Source organism: Furipterus horrens, unplaced genomic scaffold (genome assembly GCF_987537825.1).
Source record: "Furipterus horrens unplaced genomic scaffold, mFurHor1.1.pri manual_scaffold_3, whole genome shotgun sequence".
Lineage (NCBI taxonomy): Eukaryota > Metazoa > Chordata > Mammalia > Chiroptera > Furipteridae > Furipterus > Furipterus horrens.
The window spans coordinates 166,796,628-166,814,926 of record NW_028327173.1 but is presented as its reverse complement, the minus strand read 5'-3'; the positions used below and the strand labels follow the sequence as shown (position 1 = coordinate 166,814,926).

Here is an 18,299-nt window from a genome sequence, read left to right as displayed (position 1 = left end):
TTGTATCCAGATATGGGAGACTCAACTGGATGATTGTTACCATTTGTTTTTTGACCATGCTGGTATTTTTTTTTTTTTCCTTTTTAATCATTTCATTACATAGTATAAGCCTCTGGACTTTGTGATTTTGTCTGGTGAATACTAGACTTGGGTTCTAGCTGAGGCTTTGGAATGACGAGGCTGTGTCATTTTGATCAAATCAATAACCGTTCAGGGCCTCAGTGTTCATATCTGTACACTGGAAATGACATGCCTTCTGGATGCTTATGAACAGAAGGGAAGCTCAGAACCTGCCCCATCTCAGCCACTGTTTGATGGCCAGGTGGGGATGCTGGCTGGTGGCAGGATCTGTCCTGCTCTGACAGAGTGACTTCGAATTAGTGTTGCCTGGGGGCTGACAGTCGGGTCACTTCCTTGATGGCCACAGTGACACCCTAATTATGTGAGTCTGTGTCCCCACAGCGGCCAGTTTGCCATTGTGAAGAAGTGCCGGGAGAAGAGTACTGGACTGGAGTACGCAGCCAAGTTCATCAAGAAGCGGCAGAGCCGGGCCAGCCGGCGGGGTGTGTGCCGGGAGGAGATCGAGCGGGAGGTGAGCATCCTGCGGCAGGTGCTGCATCCCAACATCATCACGCTGCACGACGTCTTCGAGAATCGCACCGACGTGGTGCTCATCCTGGAGCTGTGAGTGGGCTACTGGGGCCCATGGTGGGCAGCAGGGGCAGGCGGGGCGGCGGAAGCTCCAGCCACAGGTCCCAGAGGGCAGCAGCAACCACACCTAAGCTCGGTCCAGAGGAGATGAAGTCAGCAGTGGGTGGCTTCCCTCAGTTACCTCCAGCCTCCTTCAAAATCTAGGCCAAAGCAGGGACGAAGCAGGAGGGACAGAGGGCAACGGTCTACGTCTGGCACTCACTAAAGGACCTGATGTCCCCAAGGAATCTGGGGATCAAAGGAAAGACATGGCTGACTCTGGGGCCATTTCCCAGCTGACAGGCAGGTGGGAGGACGGAGGGGGAAGGGAGAGAGAGGAGCAGGGGAGATTGCCAGGCAGGGATCTGTTCTATGATCACAGGAAGAACAAACATCCTTTGGTCTCTGCAAAGCCCTTCTCCAGTCCTTTCCTAGAAAAATCCTCTGCAATTGTGCTGTGATGCCTTCATTGTTATAATAACTATTATTTAGAGAGTATTTGCCACATGTTTCATGCTTACCATTTGTTCAGTCCTCACAAGGACCGTGATGAGGGAAGTGTCCTAGTAACACAGAGAGGTTGCTTTGCATTCACGATGCCAGGTACAGCTCTTACCTCAATTACTCCTCATAATAATCCTGTCACATGTAGACTCTTTTTATCCCCATTTTACCAACAAGAACACTGAGAGGCCAGGTAACTTACCACTTTTGTTAGCCGAAAAGTGGTGGGGCCAGTGTTACAGTACTGAACTGGGTCCGAACTCTCAATAGTTGTCAGCCAAGAGACAATTCTGAGATGCTTTTATGAGAAGAAATGTTATCGCGAGCTTATAAGTAAGGAACAGGCCGGGAATCACTTCCAGAACAGTGTGTTCCTCAAACAAAGCATCTGACCCATCTTTATTGGGGGAAATCATGCATAAACATCAAGGTGAGCTTTGTCATTGCATATATAGGTGGGGATATTCCAGAGCACAAGCAGTTAGAAATATAGCTATACAGAAGATGGAGGCTTAGACGGACACGCTAGGTCTCCCTCTACAACTAGAGAGGAATACAACTACTTCAAAACAAAGGATAACTAGAAATTCCAGAAAATAAAACTACACGGAAGCCCAACATATGAAGTTATAAACCAGCGGTGCCATTTGGGCAGGTAAGAGTTAAAGAGGGCAGTGCTGTTTGCGGTCGCACCTGGACAACGGCGGGCGGCGAGGAATCCCGGATCCGTCAAGCCCCTGGCGGTGCGCGACTCCGGCGCTGGGGAGAGCCGCTGCCGCATCGTCTTGAACAGTGAGGCCCAGGGGGGCGGGAGGACGGATCCCGGTCTCCTAGCTGAATAACTGTGTGAATCCATCTTGGACCCCCGCCCCCAAAGAAAGCACCACAGGGCTGCGAAATAGGTCGCGGACAGGCAGGCGCCGGCCGGTCGCTGATTTGTGACGCGTACACAGGCACTGCCCCCGACAGCCAGCCCAAGAAAACAAAACGCATCTGTCAAAATGAGGCAGACAACTATAGAAATCCTGGTGACACAACTCACCAGACAGCAGATAGAGAACCTGACAGATGAACAGATAAGAAACCTGTCAGAGGCTCAGTTCTGGGCCATTGTTAACAGATGGCTTACAGAATTCACAAAAGAGCAGGAAAAAGATATGAAAGAAGCGAAAAACTTTCATAACGAAAGGAACAAAACCGCATACGAGACAGAAGGAAAGGAAATAAAATCCAGAGTTCATTTCAACAAACTGGAATATGGAGAAGGAACAAGCAGTCAACCAATGCAGAGAGAGGAAATGGGAAGCAACAATGAAAGGATCAGAAACCTCTGGGACAGCTATAAAAGGCCCAACATAAGAATCATTGGTTTGCCAGAGAATGAGGAAGATGAACTAGAACTTGAAAAATTGAGTGAAAATATAATAAAGGAGAACTTCCCAGACTTGGGGAAGGGAATAGACTTGCAGGTCCAGGAAGCAAGGAGAGTTCCCAAGAGACTGGACCCAGGGAGAACCACTCCAAGACACATTATAATCAAAATGTCAAAAGTTAAAGATAAAGAGAGAATCTTAAAAGCAGCAAGAGAGAAGAAAAGAATTATGTACAAAGGGGTCCCAATTAGACTATCAGCTGACTTCTCAAGGGAAACCCTACAGGCAAGAAGAGACTGGCAAGAAATATTCAAAGTAATGAAAATCCAAAACCTACAACCACGAATACTCTACCCAGCGAAATTGTCATTCAGAATAGAAGGACAGAGAAAGTGTTTCCAGGACAAAATAAAACTGAAAGAGTTCATTAGATCCAAACCACTGTTATATGAGATGTTAAAGGGACTGGTTTAAAAAAAAAACAGAAGCTAGGGAGATGAAACAAAGGCAAACTAAATAGGCAATGAGAGTGGAGGAGGAACTGTGGGTACGGGAAGCATATTGGGGGGAGGTCAACAGGGAGGGGGAATGGGGAAAGGGAGGGAGATGATATAGGAATTGGGGATCAAGGTAGGAGGGAATGGAATAGACGGAGAGAGGTTGGGAGGAACTGTATGCACAACTAATGGACATAATCTAAAAGGGGGGGACAACTGGAGGGAGGGGGGCCACCGGGTGGAGGGGAGCGGAGGGAAGGGAAATTGGCACAAATGTAATATTTTAATCAATAAAACACATTAAATCTGAAAAAAAAAAAAAAGAAATATAGCTATACATACATCACATGTTCAAAAACGGTGGAAAATCTCCGCCTCTGGTTGGAGATGTTAGTATTATGAGAATATAATGAGAAAAGTTCATGAGGAGGTCACCAGAGGGTCTTTCAAGATGCTTCAGCTGGTCTCAGGTGGTTTCATCTGGTTCACCCCCTGGTCCTGCGAAACATCCTGGGCTTGTTCCTAAAAAACAGTTCTGGCAATTGCCAATGTCAGGGATTGCAGTCGTTATGGAAGGAATTTCAGCTGATTACGTCTTGTTCTTTCTGTGATGCTTAGCAAATTACAACATAGCCATCGCACAAACCATATAAATTCTAGGGTGATCTAAGTGAGGTTACAGGTTAACCAAGGCAAAGTTATGAAGTCTAAACAAAATGTTAATTTATGGTAGGCTCCATGTATAGGTTAGGTTACTCCAGCACTTGAGTGCACGCTGCTTGTGCAGACAGCTGTGAGCATGAGGTAGAGTGGCCTTATCTGGCCCATCCTGTTGGAATCTGGATAGGGGACACCGAGTTCTCAGGGACTGTCCCTGCTGGAGGTGTCTCCATGGAATGGGAATGTGGGTCCTGGCAGACAAGAGAGTTTGAGTGGTGCTGTGGCACAAGTCACAGTGGCTGTGTCCAGTCAAGCAGCAAAGCGCTGTGTTGACAATGTTCTGAGCCTCACAGGCATGGATACATCTGCCAGTTAGCAGAGTGGTGGTGTTTGTCTCAGCAATCCTTGACTTTGTGACCTTGGGAAAAGTGGCCTCATCCCCCTGAGCTTCAGATCTCATCTGTGAACCAGGCAGCCATCCTTCACCTGCCTACAGATGGGGTGGACCACCTGGCATTTGAGGTCATTCTAATTTGAGAACGACACTCTGGTATTGCCAGGATACAGATTTATACAGCAGATGGGCATTTCCATGCTCTTGCATTTGATTCTTAAGTCATCATCTCAGTCTTTAAATGCATCGTGTTGCTCATGTTCTCCCCTTCTCTAGCTCCCATTGTCTTCTGCCTTTCTCTCATGGACCTCTCAGCCAGTTGGACTAGTTGGTGTATGCACCTGCCCGGCCCAGACAAGCCTGGTGTGTTCCCACAGTGTGGACAGCCATGCGGACAGCCCAAGATGTGACATGCACCAAGGCTAAGGGTCAGCAGTTGGCACATTGATTCCCAGAATAGAGTGACAAGCTCACCTTCACTGGGGAGACCAGGCCATTTCTTTAAAGTCTATTTTCAAAAAAAAAAACAAAACTTTATAGCAGCTGAAAAGAAATTATATTCATATTCCCATCACCCAAACACAGCTATTTGTGTTTTGTTGTGGTTCCTCACAGCCTTTATCTATTTGCATACTATCACTATACTTGTAGACTTTCCTGGTCTACTTTTCCCCCAGTCAACATAATTCCATAAGTACCTTTTTCCTTTTAATTAACTGTATCATTGCGTCACATTACATACCCATCTTTCCCTCTTGTTGATCATTTGGTTTTTATTTTCCAGCTTTTAATCATTACAAATTTTACTGCCTTAAAACAACTTTCTTTCCATAATTTTCCCCTTTTCTTTTGAATTAATTCTTTCAGATAAATCCTCAGGACTGGGATGACTAGGCTGATTTTCTTTTTTTTCCTTTTTTAAGTATATTTTATTGATTATGTTGTTACAATAGTTCCAATCTTTTCCCCCTTTGCTCCCCTCCACCCAGTACCCTCCTTCCCACTCCCCCTTAGTTCATGTCCATGGGTCCTGCATATAAGTTCTTTGGCTTCACCCTTTCCTATGCTATTCTTAACATCCCCCTGTCTATTTTGTACCAACCGATTATGCTTCTTAGTCCCTGCACCATTTCCCCATTTCTTCCCCTCCCCCTTCCCAGCTGATAACCCTCCAAATGATCCCCATGCCTATGATTCTGTTCCTATTCTGGTTTGCTTAGTTGGATTTTGTTTTTATTTTTTAGATTCAGTTGTTGATAGTTGTGAGTTTGTTGTCATTTTAGTGTTCATAGTTTCGATCTTCTTTTTCTTAAGTCCCTTTGACATTTCATATAATAATGGCTTGGTGATGATGAACTCCTTTGCCTTCATCTTGTCTGGGAAGCACTTCATCTGCCCTTCCATTCCAAATGATAGCTTTGCTGGATAGAGTAATCTTGGTTGTAGGTTGCTTTTTATCACATTGAATACTGCTTGCCAGTCCCTTCCTGCCTGCAAAGTGTCCTCTAAGAAATCAGCTGATAGTCCTATAGGCAACCCCCTGTAGGCAACTCTCCACCTCTCTCTTGCTGCCCCCAGGACTCTGTCTTAATCTTTCCCCTTTGGCATCTCACTCATGATGTGTCCTGGTGTGGTCCCCTCTGGGTCCAGCTCGCCCGAGACCCTCCATGCTTCCCGGACCTGTATATCCATCTCCTTCGCAAAATTTGGGAAGTTTTCCTCATTTTTTTCAATCCTTGGTTCCTCATTCTGCACTGATTGGTTGTTTTTTTCTTCCTTATGTTCCAAATCATTGATTTGAACCCTGGTTTCCTTCCCTTCACCATTGGTTTTGTGTGGATTTTCCTTCGTTTCTCTTAGCATAGTCTTCACTTCTTCTCTTATGTGTTTGCTGTACTCAAGCATATCTGTCAAGCCTGTGAGCATCTTTATCACCAGTGTTTTGAATTCTGTGTCTGTTAGGTTGTCTGTCTCCTCATCTGTTAGGTTGGCTATCTCCTCGTCACTTAGTTCTCCCACTGGAACCTTGATCCATTTCCCCTTTTGGGCCACACTTCTCTGTCTCCTCAGTCTGACAGGCTCCTGTGTTTGTTTGCCTCCGAGTCCCAGGTAGAGCTGTCACACCTGTTACATTGCAAGGGGCGGAGCCTTAGAGATTCGTCAGTACATGGCGACCTGTTTTACCACGTTGTGGCGCTGTATGTGGGGTAGGGTTCCGAGAGTGAACAATGCCGCCTGCCTAGTACTCGCCCCTTTTCCAGCACCTCTCCCACTCCCACACCAGACTGGCGCCCCTCCAGCTGCTGCCCTGGCTGTTGTTCCCAGAGTGGGTGGGTCTGCGGATGTTCTAGGACCGTGGGGGCCCTTTAAACAAGCGGACTCTGCTGAGACCAGCAGTTTCTGCCTCCACCCCAACCCCCACTGGTCTGCACAGTCAGAAACAATGAAGCTTGATTTTCCCTGGTGCTGGGACCGTGGGCTGTGAGGTCTGGCGGGGAGCTGGGAATGCTCCCCAGGTGTCCCTCCTGACTTTTTAAAACATGCCAGCCTGCTGCTGCTGCTGCTCCGGCCACCACACTGCACCCTCTCTGCTCCAGCTGCACCCCTCCTACCTGTCTGGATGAGTATTTCTTCTTTATATCTTTGTTTGCTGGACTTCCATGCAGTTTTATTTTCTGGAACTTCTGGTTGTCTCTAGTTTTGAGGTAGTTGTATTCCTTCTTAGTCGTGGAGGGAGATGCAGCGTGTCTGTCTACGCCTCCATCTTGGCTGGAAGTCCTAGGCTGATTTTTTAGGGCTCCTACTATCCTCACTTTCACAAGATGGTTAATCAGTACCACCTGCAACACAGCCGCGTTCCTGGTTGCCTGTAGTCTTGCTAGCCCAGGGCCACTTGTTTTAAAACAGGGTTCATTACTTATTGCCCTGTATAGTTATAAAATGACACTCTGCTGTCATTTTAATTGGCATTTCTGTAATTGCTAGGGAAATTATTTCTCCCTGTTGTAGAACCCCAGGGGTCAGGGTCTGGGGTGATCTTGAGATATCCCTGTTTCTCCCAGCAGGGATCATGGTCAACCAACAGTTATGTACCTTTTTCTTGTGAGCTGTCACTACTCATAACATCAGTTATCGCACTGGTGCTCCTGTGACTTGCTTGAGCTGCTGTGTTTGTTGAGTTCTATCTGTTCCCAGTTTCTCTGTCTCCTCCTTTACTTTCACGCTGTCTCACTGCTCTCAGGGTGCCTGTCTGTGCGAGCAGTGCTAGGAGTTGCTGAGACTGCCTCAACTATGCATGACCAGGGAATGAGAGGGAGGGCCTCCTAGGAGAGAAGAGCTTTCCATGGGCTTTTGTGTTTGTACTTGGTGACTTCTTTTGGGCTGATCAGGAGCCTTTGGCCGCTTGATCCTCACTGTGCCCTACTAGGCTAGTGGGGTTGCCCAATAATTAAACATGGGTATCAGTGCCTGCAATTTGCAGGTTTGTGGATGCTCTATGCTGATACCACTGCCCCTTCGCACCTGTTGTCTGGTGTGGGCTTCTTCCTGAGTTCTGCTAAAGTGGCCAGTACCAGGAGGTCATGCCCAGCCCTGATCCGAGTCCCTTTCAGCTGTTATTACCTCAAGCATGACCTCCTTAGCCGTAGCTGCCTTTGGTCAGGGCTGTTGAAGACCAGGCTGGGAAGGATTTAGTTATCCATTTAAGTTGACTTCTGTATGGTGTAAAGAATATTTTCAAATCTCAATAGATTAACTCATGTCACATGTGACGCTTGCTCTAAAAAATGTACATCTGCCATGGGAGGGTTGGGCAGGCCCCCATTCCCAGGCCCCCAGCCACTCTGGGGCCTCCTTGACTCTGAGCTGGTGAAAGCGGTACCCTGGCAGTTGCATACCAAAGAATGGCCTGGCAGAGGGCTCCAAGGTGGAGGCAGTGCATCCCAGTTCCCCGAATTGAGTCCAGCTTCCTGGGTCCTGATAGCTCCGTCCACATTCTTCAAATCACTGCTTACAGGTCATTTGAACTCACAGTCTCGAAGGAGTTCTGAAAAGTTTTTCTAGCAGGGAGAGCCACCTGCAGGGAGGAAGGAGTCAGAGGTCAGATTGGCAGGAAGGGGACCGATCCTGGGGACTCTGGAGGGAGAGCAGAGGAGACCCTGATCATTAGGTTTTGCTTTTCACTTGTAAGCATACATGAAAGGAGAGAAGCTTGGGAGGAGGTGGGGAATGGCTCCAGCAAAGCGGTCTTTGGGCTGAGAAGCCCTTGGGAGAAAGTCTGTCAGGGGAAAATGAACAAAACCTTGAGAAGAGTTGCCTGGGCATTGATGTGAGTGTCCTTAGCATGGGTGCGTATCCAGGACTTGGTGGTGGGCTCATTAGCCTCCTACCTTACCTTTCTGAGTCCCTGAGGGAGATTCTAAGAGCCACTGTGTCTTTTCTCTTCTTCATTCATAGGAGACATAGTCTCACCCAGTCTCCTGCCCAGGTCACGCCTTCAAACAGAACGGGTGATTACTGTCCCCCAAAGCCAGGGGCTTTGGGTGACTGGACACACCCCCATTACCATATGCTTTGACATTTATGCAGCATTCCATTTAAGGTAAGAATGGTAAGATGTGCCTAAGATCACAGCCTCACAGGACCCAGCAGGGTCTAGGAGTATTAGAAAGCAAGGGCTGCTGGGTCCTGTGTGTTTCAGAGGAGGGCACTATTGATTTGAAAATTTGCAAAGGGTTCTTGGACAGGTCTCTTGCAAATCACCTCTCTATGATCTATGTTATGTTTATATTTTAAATATTTTTCTTTCCTTTGTTCTTTTATGCACCTACCTTCACTTGAATGTTTTTCTTGCACAAGGCGCTGTGAAAGCTAAGATAATCTATCTGGGGAGACAGACAGACAGATAATGCTGCCTGGTGTGATGAGGGCATGGATGCTGCTGGGCAGGCATGTCAGAGGGCGGGCCCAGTGCTTGGGGTGGCTGTGGGCTTTCCTTTTCTCCTCAGTGACTCCAGCTATATAACGTGGTGGACTGGAGCTGAGAAGATCTGAGTCTGAATTGTGGCTCTACCACTTACTAGTTGTGTGACCCTGGGCCAGTCACTTGCTCTCTTGGGGGCCTCAGTTTTCTTGTTTGAAAAATCAGGACAGAAGTTCCATCTGCCCCTCATGGTGGATGTGAGTCTCAAGTGAAAAACTGCTTGAGGAAGTGCGTGTTGCAGGTGGCAAGCTCTAGAGCAGTGGTTCCCAACGTTCCTAATGCTGCGACCCTTTAATACAGTTCCTCATGTTGTGATGACCCCCAACCATAACTAAAGCATAGTGATCAGTCACAAAAAACAATATGTAATTATATATGTGTTTTCCAATGGTCTTAGGTGACCCCTGTGAAAGGGTCGTTCGACCCACAAAGGGGTCACGACCCATAGAGTGAGAACCACTGCTCTAGAGGAAGCCTTCCCCCACTGTTACTGCTGGCGATGATGTCTTGCATGGTTTTTACTCAAGGACTTGATTGAGGATCTCATAGCACTTGTCCAGTTTTACAAGATTCTTCCCACTCCCCCCTCTAAAGGGACCATTAGACTTTTTTTTTTCCTTGTTTCTATTTTACAAGAAGGAAAGCTGGGCTCTGGAACTCTCATATTCCCCACTCAAAGGTGCAGGTAGAGTGTATGTTGAGGGAGGATTGGGGCCGCCATCCCGGCCCTTTGACCTGGGCCTGCAGAGCAGATTTAGGGTTACACCTTCAGCAACAGTGAGGGTGCCCCAGTTCCAGCACCTGCCCCAGGGCGGGGGGCAGAAGATGACCTGCCCCATGAGACACATGGGGAAATAGTGCACCAGCCCTGTCCCACACGCCGGGCAGCCACTTCAGGCCACATCCAGTGCACTCTGACGAACAGTACACTCGCACGTGCCATCTTGTCTCACCCTCTCTTCACCCTTCCCCCTTCTCTCTCTTCTGCTGCTTCTCTTTCTCTAAATATTGACTCAGCAGCTGTTTTGTGGTAGACACTAGACATAAAGTCTAATTTATGCCTAATTCATGGCTCCTGCCCTTGAGAAGCTCACATCCCAGCAGGAACATATACTTCTGACTTTTGTCCATCTACGTAAGGGGGATATTTTTAGCTTCATTTGATAGATGAGAAAAGACTGAGGTGGAGAGTGACTTGCTTGTAAGTGGCAGAAGCAGTATTCAAGCAGGCCTCCACCTAACTCCAAAGCTGGCCAGTGCACAGGGACTTAATGCCACACACATGCCCCACACTCGTCCCCATCTCTGGGCCTTTACTTGTGCTGTTTCCCTGCCTGTTGCACCTGTCCTCATTCACTGCTTCCTCCATCTAGGCCCTGTCCAAGTCTCACTGTGTTCCCAGCACCTTCTTCCACCACCTGAGCCTGTGCTAACCACATGTAACACAAATAATAGCACCGTAACAGAAGTCCCCACGGATGGAGCAGACAGAGCACTGTCCTGTGCCAGTCACTGTGCCAATAACCCTGTTTGGTGCACTGACTTATTTGCTTGCCAGAACAAGCCTACCACGTAGACCTTCTCATTACCCCCAATGTCTGAGAGACATTGCCGAGAGAGTTAGGGCAGCTAGGCCCAGGCCCATGTTAGTACGTGGAGACAACTTCAGACTGCAGCCGGGGCTGGGCCATGGTCTTGACCATGCACTCCCTTGCTGGCACCCCTGCGTGACCACTTCTCTCCTTTGGGGGTCATTTTCTTCATCTGCTTTGGAAGAACTTCCATGTGGTGATAGTCATTATGTAGGAGGTTGGCTGAGAGAGAACAGGGAGCCTCTTTACCTGGAAGTTTGTTAATAACTTCTATTTTGGAGAATTTCAAACATATATAAAAGTAGAGAAAATAATATAAGGAACCCTCATATGGGAATCACTCAGCTTTGAGTTATTAATATTTTGCCAATCTTGTTTTATATAAAATTCCTATTTCTCCCATTTCAGCTGTTTGTTTTAACATTTTAATATTATTAAATTTTAAATATTAAAATTTAAATATTTTGAATATTTAAAAGCAAATCTCATTGGGTCATTTTACATGTAAATACTTAAGTATATATTTTTAACTGATGACAGTTTTAAAAAATGTGGCCATTATGTATTTATTACATCTGACGGAATTATCTAGGCAGGCCTCAGGACCACCAACGCTGTCTTTGCTCTGGTAAATATTGATATTCTCTGACAGACCCAAAGATATCTTTTCACAGTTGTTTTACTTGAATCAGCATCCAAATGGGGTCCCCCTACTGCATTTGGTTCTTTAGTCTCTTATGCCCTTTATTCTGTAGCAGTTCTCCTTCTCCCTCCTTTTTGGTGCCTGTGATTTGCTGGAAAAACCAGGTCATTTGTCCTGTTGATTGTCTCACAGTCTGGATTTGGCTTAGTCCTTCCTCATGGTGTTAACTTGTCCCTCTATTTCCAGTATCTCCTGTGAACTAGGAGTTAGATCTAAACTGATACCCTTCCTACTGGCATTGTTCAACAGAAATATAATACAAATCACACATGTAATTTCAGATTTTCCAGTAGCCACATAAATAAGTAAAAAGAAACAGGTGAATTAATTTTAATAATATCTTATTTAACTCAATATATACAAAATATTATTTTAACATGTAATCAATAAATCATCATTAATGAGTTATTGTACATTCTTTTTTTCAAACTGTATCTTCAAAACCCAGTGGATAAGTATTTTATGCTTACAGCACATCTCAGTTTATTAGCAATGCAATAGTTAGAGTGAAATGCAATCCTACCACTTCACATCACTTCACTTCACTTTGTTAATTAAAATAAAATAAAATTTAAAGTTCAGTTCCTTGGTTGCACTAGGCATATTTCAGATGCTCAGTAACCACATGTGGCTAGTGGCTGGTGTATTGGGTAGCATTTGTAGAGAATAGTTCCATCATTGCAGCAAGTTCTATTGGACAACATGGAACAAGATGCTTGAGCAGGTTTAGGTTCACTTTTTTTTAAGTTGTAATACTTCATAGGTGCTGCTGTGTACTTCCTATTGTACCACATCAAGTTTTGTTATTCTAGTTTCATGATGCTAAGAATGATTAGTAAGTCCAGTTGTGCTTCCAGCCATTTTTAAAGAGGGGGAAAAGAAGACTTTGATGTTCTTTACTTAGGACAGACTAGGTGGCAGGGAGTGATTCTCAAAACTGGGACAGAAACCATTGTGACGATATAAAAATCATCCTAGGACACTCAGTGTGACATAGTGGTTGAGAGCCATTCTGCCTGGGTTTGAATCCTGACTCTTCCACTTACTAGCTATATGACCTTGGGCAAGTGACTTAGCCTCTAGGGATCTCCATTTCTTCTACTGTGAAGTAGGAAAGTAATAGTAATTAATTTACAGGGCATTGTGATGATTAAATGAAATGATGTGCATATAGTATACATTATGCACCGAGTAAGTATTCAATGAATGTTAATTACTATTATGTTGTTGTTATTGTAAAACTGCAGGTTCCAAGGCCCTGTTGCTCAAGGATGTAATTTAGTAGGGTCTGTGGTCAGACCTGGGAATATGCATTTTAACTAAATTCTCTAGGTGATCCTGAATTCCTGGACCACTTGGCCCAGATCCCTTCCTGAGACCTTTTCCTGGGGTGACCCTTGGCTCCGTGCCAGCCCCAGAGAAGCACGTGCTGGCTGGATACCCCACCATCTGTCAGATGATTGCCAGATTTAGCAAATAAAAACCTTCTGTTTTATCTGGCAATCCTAAATCCCTAATTCAGATAAAACTGTAAACTAGTATTTACAGGGGAGATTCTTTTTGCTCTGTGGGTCTCCATTCCTGTCACATCAACTATAAGGTGCAAGAGTGTGAAATGTGAGGACAAAAGTAGTATTTTATAGTTTTTAGAGATTAATATAATTAATGAGTCTTTATGTTTAAACGAGGCCATCTTTTATAAAATCAAAGGGGCTTTAGGAGTCATCTTGCTCAATCTGCTCATTTTGCAGATGAGGAAACTGAGGCCGGCCTGGAGGGGTAAGTGAGCTGTTCAAGGTCAGTGGCAGAACTAGACTAGAACCTAAGTCTCCAGTTTCTGGCCCAATATATGCTACTCTATGTCATCCTGCAGCACTTGTTTCTCTGTCCTCTGCCACTTCAGTCATGTGTAGAGGAGAAGTTACTCCATGGTAACCAGGGACCAGGGTCTAGAGCATAAGCAGAGGGCTTTCTGGTGACACCCTCAGGTTGAATCTCACCCTTGTAATCCAAAGGGGAGAACACAGCAAACAGAAGCAAAGTCAGCCCCGGGTGCTGGCTAGATGAAGCCTCAGAGAGCGGCAAGGGGGTCCTGCCACTTAGGGTGCTCAGGGGTCAGGTTCAGGAGCTGCCGCTGTTTGCCTGGCCTCAGGACACACAGGGTTGACTGGGCCTTCCTGCCTGTATCTTGCAGAGTCTCTGGAGGAGAGCTATTTGACTTTCTGGCCCAGAAGGAGTCGCTGAGTGAGGAAGAGGCCACCAGCTTCATTAAGCAGATCCTGGACGGGGTGAACTACCTTCATGCCAAGAAAATTGCTCACTTTGATCTCAAGGTCAGTGAGGGGGGTGGGTGAGGGAAAAGAGTTGATTTAGGAAGAAAGGGCCCAGTCTCTCCGGATGTCATTGCCAAGAGGGGTCGTCAGTTCCCATGTGGCTCTCCTCCCTCATCTTACAGTTGAAACTCTGAGCTCCTGGGAAAGAAGTGTGTCCACCGCCCCAGTTTCATTTATCACATTAGGGTTTCTTCATGTAGGCGGACTGCAAGAAACTTCTTAATCAGACCACATGCATCTTATCTCTTTGAGGAACAGGTGGGGTGTGATTTTTAAATAAGTAGACCAATGACAGGAAACTTGAAACCAAACATATTTAACGAGATGGGACTTTTCAATAAGCAAGCGCTAACTGCGGAGGAGGCAGAACTAGAAGCCTTCAGACAGGACAGCTGAGGTTGACTGGCGCTCCAGCATCCCTTAACCAGAGGTTGTAAATGTTGGAGCCCAGGACCCCTGGCCTCCCTCCCCGACCCCGCCCCATACTGTGGCCATCAAACTGCTTCCAGGGCCCACTGATCATCTGTGGTAACTGTTCTTCAGGGTCAAGAAAGTTCACTGTGACCACATAGGTCTTTATAAAGCAAGAATGTGGTCCAAGTAGAAGGATCATTTCCCGTAGTAACTGAGTTCCTTTGCACAAACTAGGTCTTTATAAAGCAAGAATGTGGTCCAAGTAGAAGGATCATTTCCCGTAGTAACTGAGTTCCTTTGCACAAACTGATGAGCTTGTACAGAAACCCAAAGCACAAAGATCTCTTAATTCATGATCAGAGGGACCCGTTTACTGGGGAGGAGACCCACTCATTTTTCTACCCAGAAACTCCTGTTGTGTTTCAAGCACTGTGCTGGGTGCCTGGGTATTGCTACAGGTACCGAATTAACTGAAGCCCTATCTAGGCTTAGTTCCTCATGTCCAGGGAACTTAGTGCAGAAGACAGAAAAGAAAGATCAACAATTCTAAGTCCTGTGATAGAGGGAAGTACAGTGGGGCTGGGGAGCCTAAAGGAGGAGGTATCTAAGTCAGACTAGGATATTTGAGAGGGCTTCCTTGAGAAGGTGGTATCTGAATTTAGTTTTGAAGGCTGAGCAGGCATTACCAGAAGGGAAGGACCCTCTTAGGAAAAGAGGCCGGCAGTGTACAGAGTCCCCAAATAGCACAAGGCATGCAGGGAAATACAGACAAAGGGCGAACGTGCTGAACGGCTGACGAAGTCAAGAGGAGAGCAGGAGACAGACAGCAGGGCGTGGGAGCTAAGCTAAGGAGGTGGAACTTGACCCTGAGGGATACAGGGGCCAGGTGAGCATGGAGGCGAGGTAAGCAGGTGTGTGTTTCAGAAGGACCCCCGTCCCCAGAAGGATGGATAGAATGGTGGCAGCGTAGAGGCTGGGGTCCCAGCTAGGAGGTTTGTGCATTAATCAGGTGAGACATGACAACTATCAAACTGATTTGAGGAGAGAACAGATTTAAGACCTATTTCAGAGGTTGATCTGAGGATTGATCTGGTGCCTAATTAGATTTGGGAGATGAAGGAGAGGGCAGAGTCCAGGGTGATACCCAAGTTCTGATTTGGGGGACAAGTGTCAGAGGCTATGGCATGCCCCCAGTCTCACAGCGACTGCACCAGAGAGTAGGCTCAGTTCTGGCACATGGAGCTCACCCCCACGCAATTCTACATCGTGAGGTGACCTGTTGTGTGTCCCCTCTCCTTATGCCAATTGTCATTGTCATAGTATATTGACTTCCTCGAACAGAAGGTGTCTTACAGAACTTCACTTAAGTTGGGGTCACTGAGGAGGGTGTGGCCTGGGCAGACCTTTGTACTTCAGTGTGGTAATACACACTCTACCTAGATTACACCTGTGCTTCCTATGGGCAATTACGTTGTTTTCATGTCTTTGCTGGCTCCAACAGACCAGTCTGGTGGAGGTAGGAGGGGTTGTGGAGGTCCGCAGGGCGCTTGAGTATAGCTGGTTTGTGCTGTTGAGTTTGCTTATGTAGCAGCTTTCAGTGGTAGGGGGAGTGCTGGCTGGGAGTTAGCCAGGTTGGGGTTTGAGGCTCCCTCTACTATGTACCAGGATAACAACTGAACCTAAGTTTTTCAGCTTCAATGCAAACAATAATACTTGCCTGGCAGTTTGTAAGGGTTACAGAGAAGCGGCATGAAGTGCTGAATACCAAATAGGTGCTCTGTAATCTTAGCTGTTGTTGTTATTTCCCTCCCAGAAGAGAGGAAAAGAAAACACAACTCCTGTTACAGTGTTTTGGGCCCCAGTCGACTAGGAAAACAAAGCCTGCTAGTGCAGTTCTCAATTGCCCAGCAGAGAGCTGAGACAGGTTGCTGGGTGGGGCTGCTGGTAGAGGATCTTGACCGGCTCCTGTCCTCCATCTGGACATTTTCCACAATCTGGAGACAGTCTGGATTTCTCCTGAATGCACGTAGGGTGAAGATTCTGCTAACACCCACCCTCGCCTTCTATTCTTAGAGTTGTGTGTGGACTCTGAGCCTTCTGACCTTCCACCAATGGGTCCCTTGGCCTAGGTCCAGCTGGGCAACTTCAGGAAGTGATAAGTAGCTGGACCTCAGCGGGATGACCTCATAATTAGGTAGACACTTCCTGGAGCCAGAATGTGGGTATATGGCCTACTGGCTGAAACTTTCCACCAGCTGGAGGGGATCACACAGAGAAGATCCAGCTTAGAGGGGACTTACTGGCTCCATGTTGTCTCCTACCATGTCAAATTCATTTTATATGAATACAGTTTTATTCCCGGTCTTCATTCTCAGTGAGGGGGTCTTTGTTTTCTTCTTTTATTCTGCCTCACCAAGTGAGCCAGGCTAATCGTGTGGTCTCCACGTTCCTACCCATGACCTTTTCCCCATTCTCACTTTCCAGCTTGAAGGAACAGTTAGGTGATGGAGGAGGGTCAGCTCTCTGGCCTGTCTTTGGAATACAAATGACCTCTACTCCTATGTTCAGCCATTGTGCTGGGGATGGCAATGCTCTGTCCCTGCTGTGACACGCTCCCAGCTGTGGCAGAAAGCAGATGAATGGACAAATTAACATTAGTAAGCAGTCTTGGTAAACAGATCATGACATGTCATTGCCCAGAAATCTGTAATGGATCCTTCTCACCCGCAGGAAAAATGAACGCATTCTTAGCGTGGCTTTCAGGCCTTTCTTACGCTGCCTTCGCCTGGATTCTGGCCTCATCCACCTTTCCCCAGTCCAAAACATTAGCCCCAGGCAAGAAGACCACATATACCGCGCTGGCCTCTCTCCTCCTCTGTTCCTGCTGTTCCCCTTCAGGATGTTGCTCCTCTTCCTTTTCTCTGCCTGCGACTTCTGCTTATCCTTTTAGGCCCCACAGAAACATCATTTCCTCTGGGAAGCCTTTCCTATCCCTGTCACCTCCCAAAGCATAAAAGAGAACTAACCTGCCTCTCTGCTTCTGTTGTCCTTTGTACAGATGGTGTATCATTGTCTGCTGCCTGTGTCTAGCACAGTGACTGACACATGACAAGTTACTCAGTGTTTAGCAAATAAGTAAATCAATGAATGAATGCCTTAGCAAGATCAAATGCATGCATGGATGGCAAAGGCCCTTTTATGTCACCTAGAAAAAGCAAAAGAGGTTGCAGGCAGATTTCAATTCAGCGATGTGGACGCTTATTGAGGGACTACTCTATGCCAGAGGGTAGAGTGACAAACATCGATGTGATAGAGTACCTGCTTTTTCAGCACCTGCCATCTACCAGGAGATGGTGACAGTGGGACTCAGTGAGGAGGCCACCTGAAAAAGGCCAACCCAAGAAATGTTCACTTCCAATGGGTAAGCTCTCTGCCTCAGCAGAGTGAATACCGTCCTGAAATGTGGTGTTAATTTTGTCACAGAAGGGCCTGCTGGTGTGGGTGCATAGGTGAGCACGTTTCCACAGACGGAAGGGACACTGGGGCTGACTGCCCCTCAGTATGGGGTGGCACCTCATGTGGCTTTAAACAGACCTTCCACAGGATGGATTGCCAGGAATTGGGGCTCAGTGTCACCCAGGAACCTCACCCTGCTATGTAATTCCAACACAAATAAAGGCCTTGTAAAGGGCACTTTTTGTGTGGTTTTGTGTTTATTTTGGAGTTGGGAGTTTCCTCCCTGAGTTAAGGGTGTGTCCCCACGCTCCCCCACAGCTCTAACCTGATTCAACTGGAGAATTCAGAAATGGAAGGTAGTCCTCAGGTCTGACTAGCATTTTAAGTGAAAAGAATAAGACATAAGAGTGGAATGAAATTGTATGCAAGCCAGTAACCAAAAACTCTGAGGCGGGGGGTGCTTTTTGATTTATATAAACAGTGTTAAGAGGAGATACTCCAAAAATCCAGATTCTTCTATGCCCTCAGCATCCTTTGAGCTGTTCTTATGTTCATGATGTGATGAGGCCTGCTCATTAAGCTTTCATAAGAATCATACTAATAAATACTTTAAATATTTATGATATGTTCTAGAATATAGCATGCTTACATCTGTTCTCTCATTTGATCCTCACAGCCAGCCACTGAGGTACAAGGTATGGC

General features: G+C 46.5%; 1 protein-coding gene across 5 annotated transcripts in view; it reads left to right on the top strand.

Annotated features, from left to right (window-relative positions):
* Positions 1-18,299, top strand: part of DAPK2 (death associated protein kinase 2) — a 111,965-nt gene that overhangs the window by 57,209 nt on the left and 36,457 nt on the right. For 4 of the 5 annotated variants that reach the window (XM_090270743.1, XM_090270745.1, XM_090270742.1 and 1 more), the window contains exons 3-4: positions 463-684; positions 13,589-13,727. In XM_090270743.1, coding sequence (XP_090126869.1) covers positions 463-684; positions 13,589-13,727 — 361 coding nt within the window. Of the gene's footprint in view, positions 1-462; positions 685-13,588; positions 13,728-18,299 lie in introns of those variants that run through there. The other variant, XM_090270744.1, reaches the window with a different exon arrangement.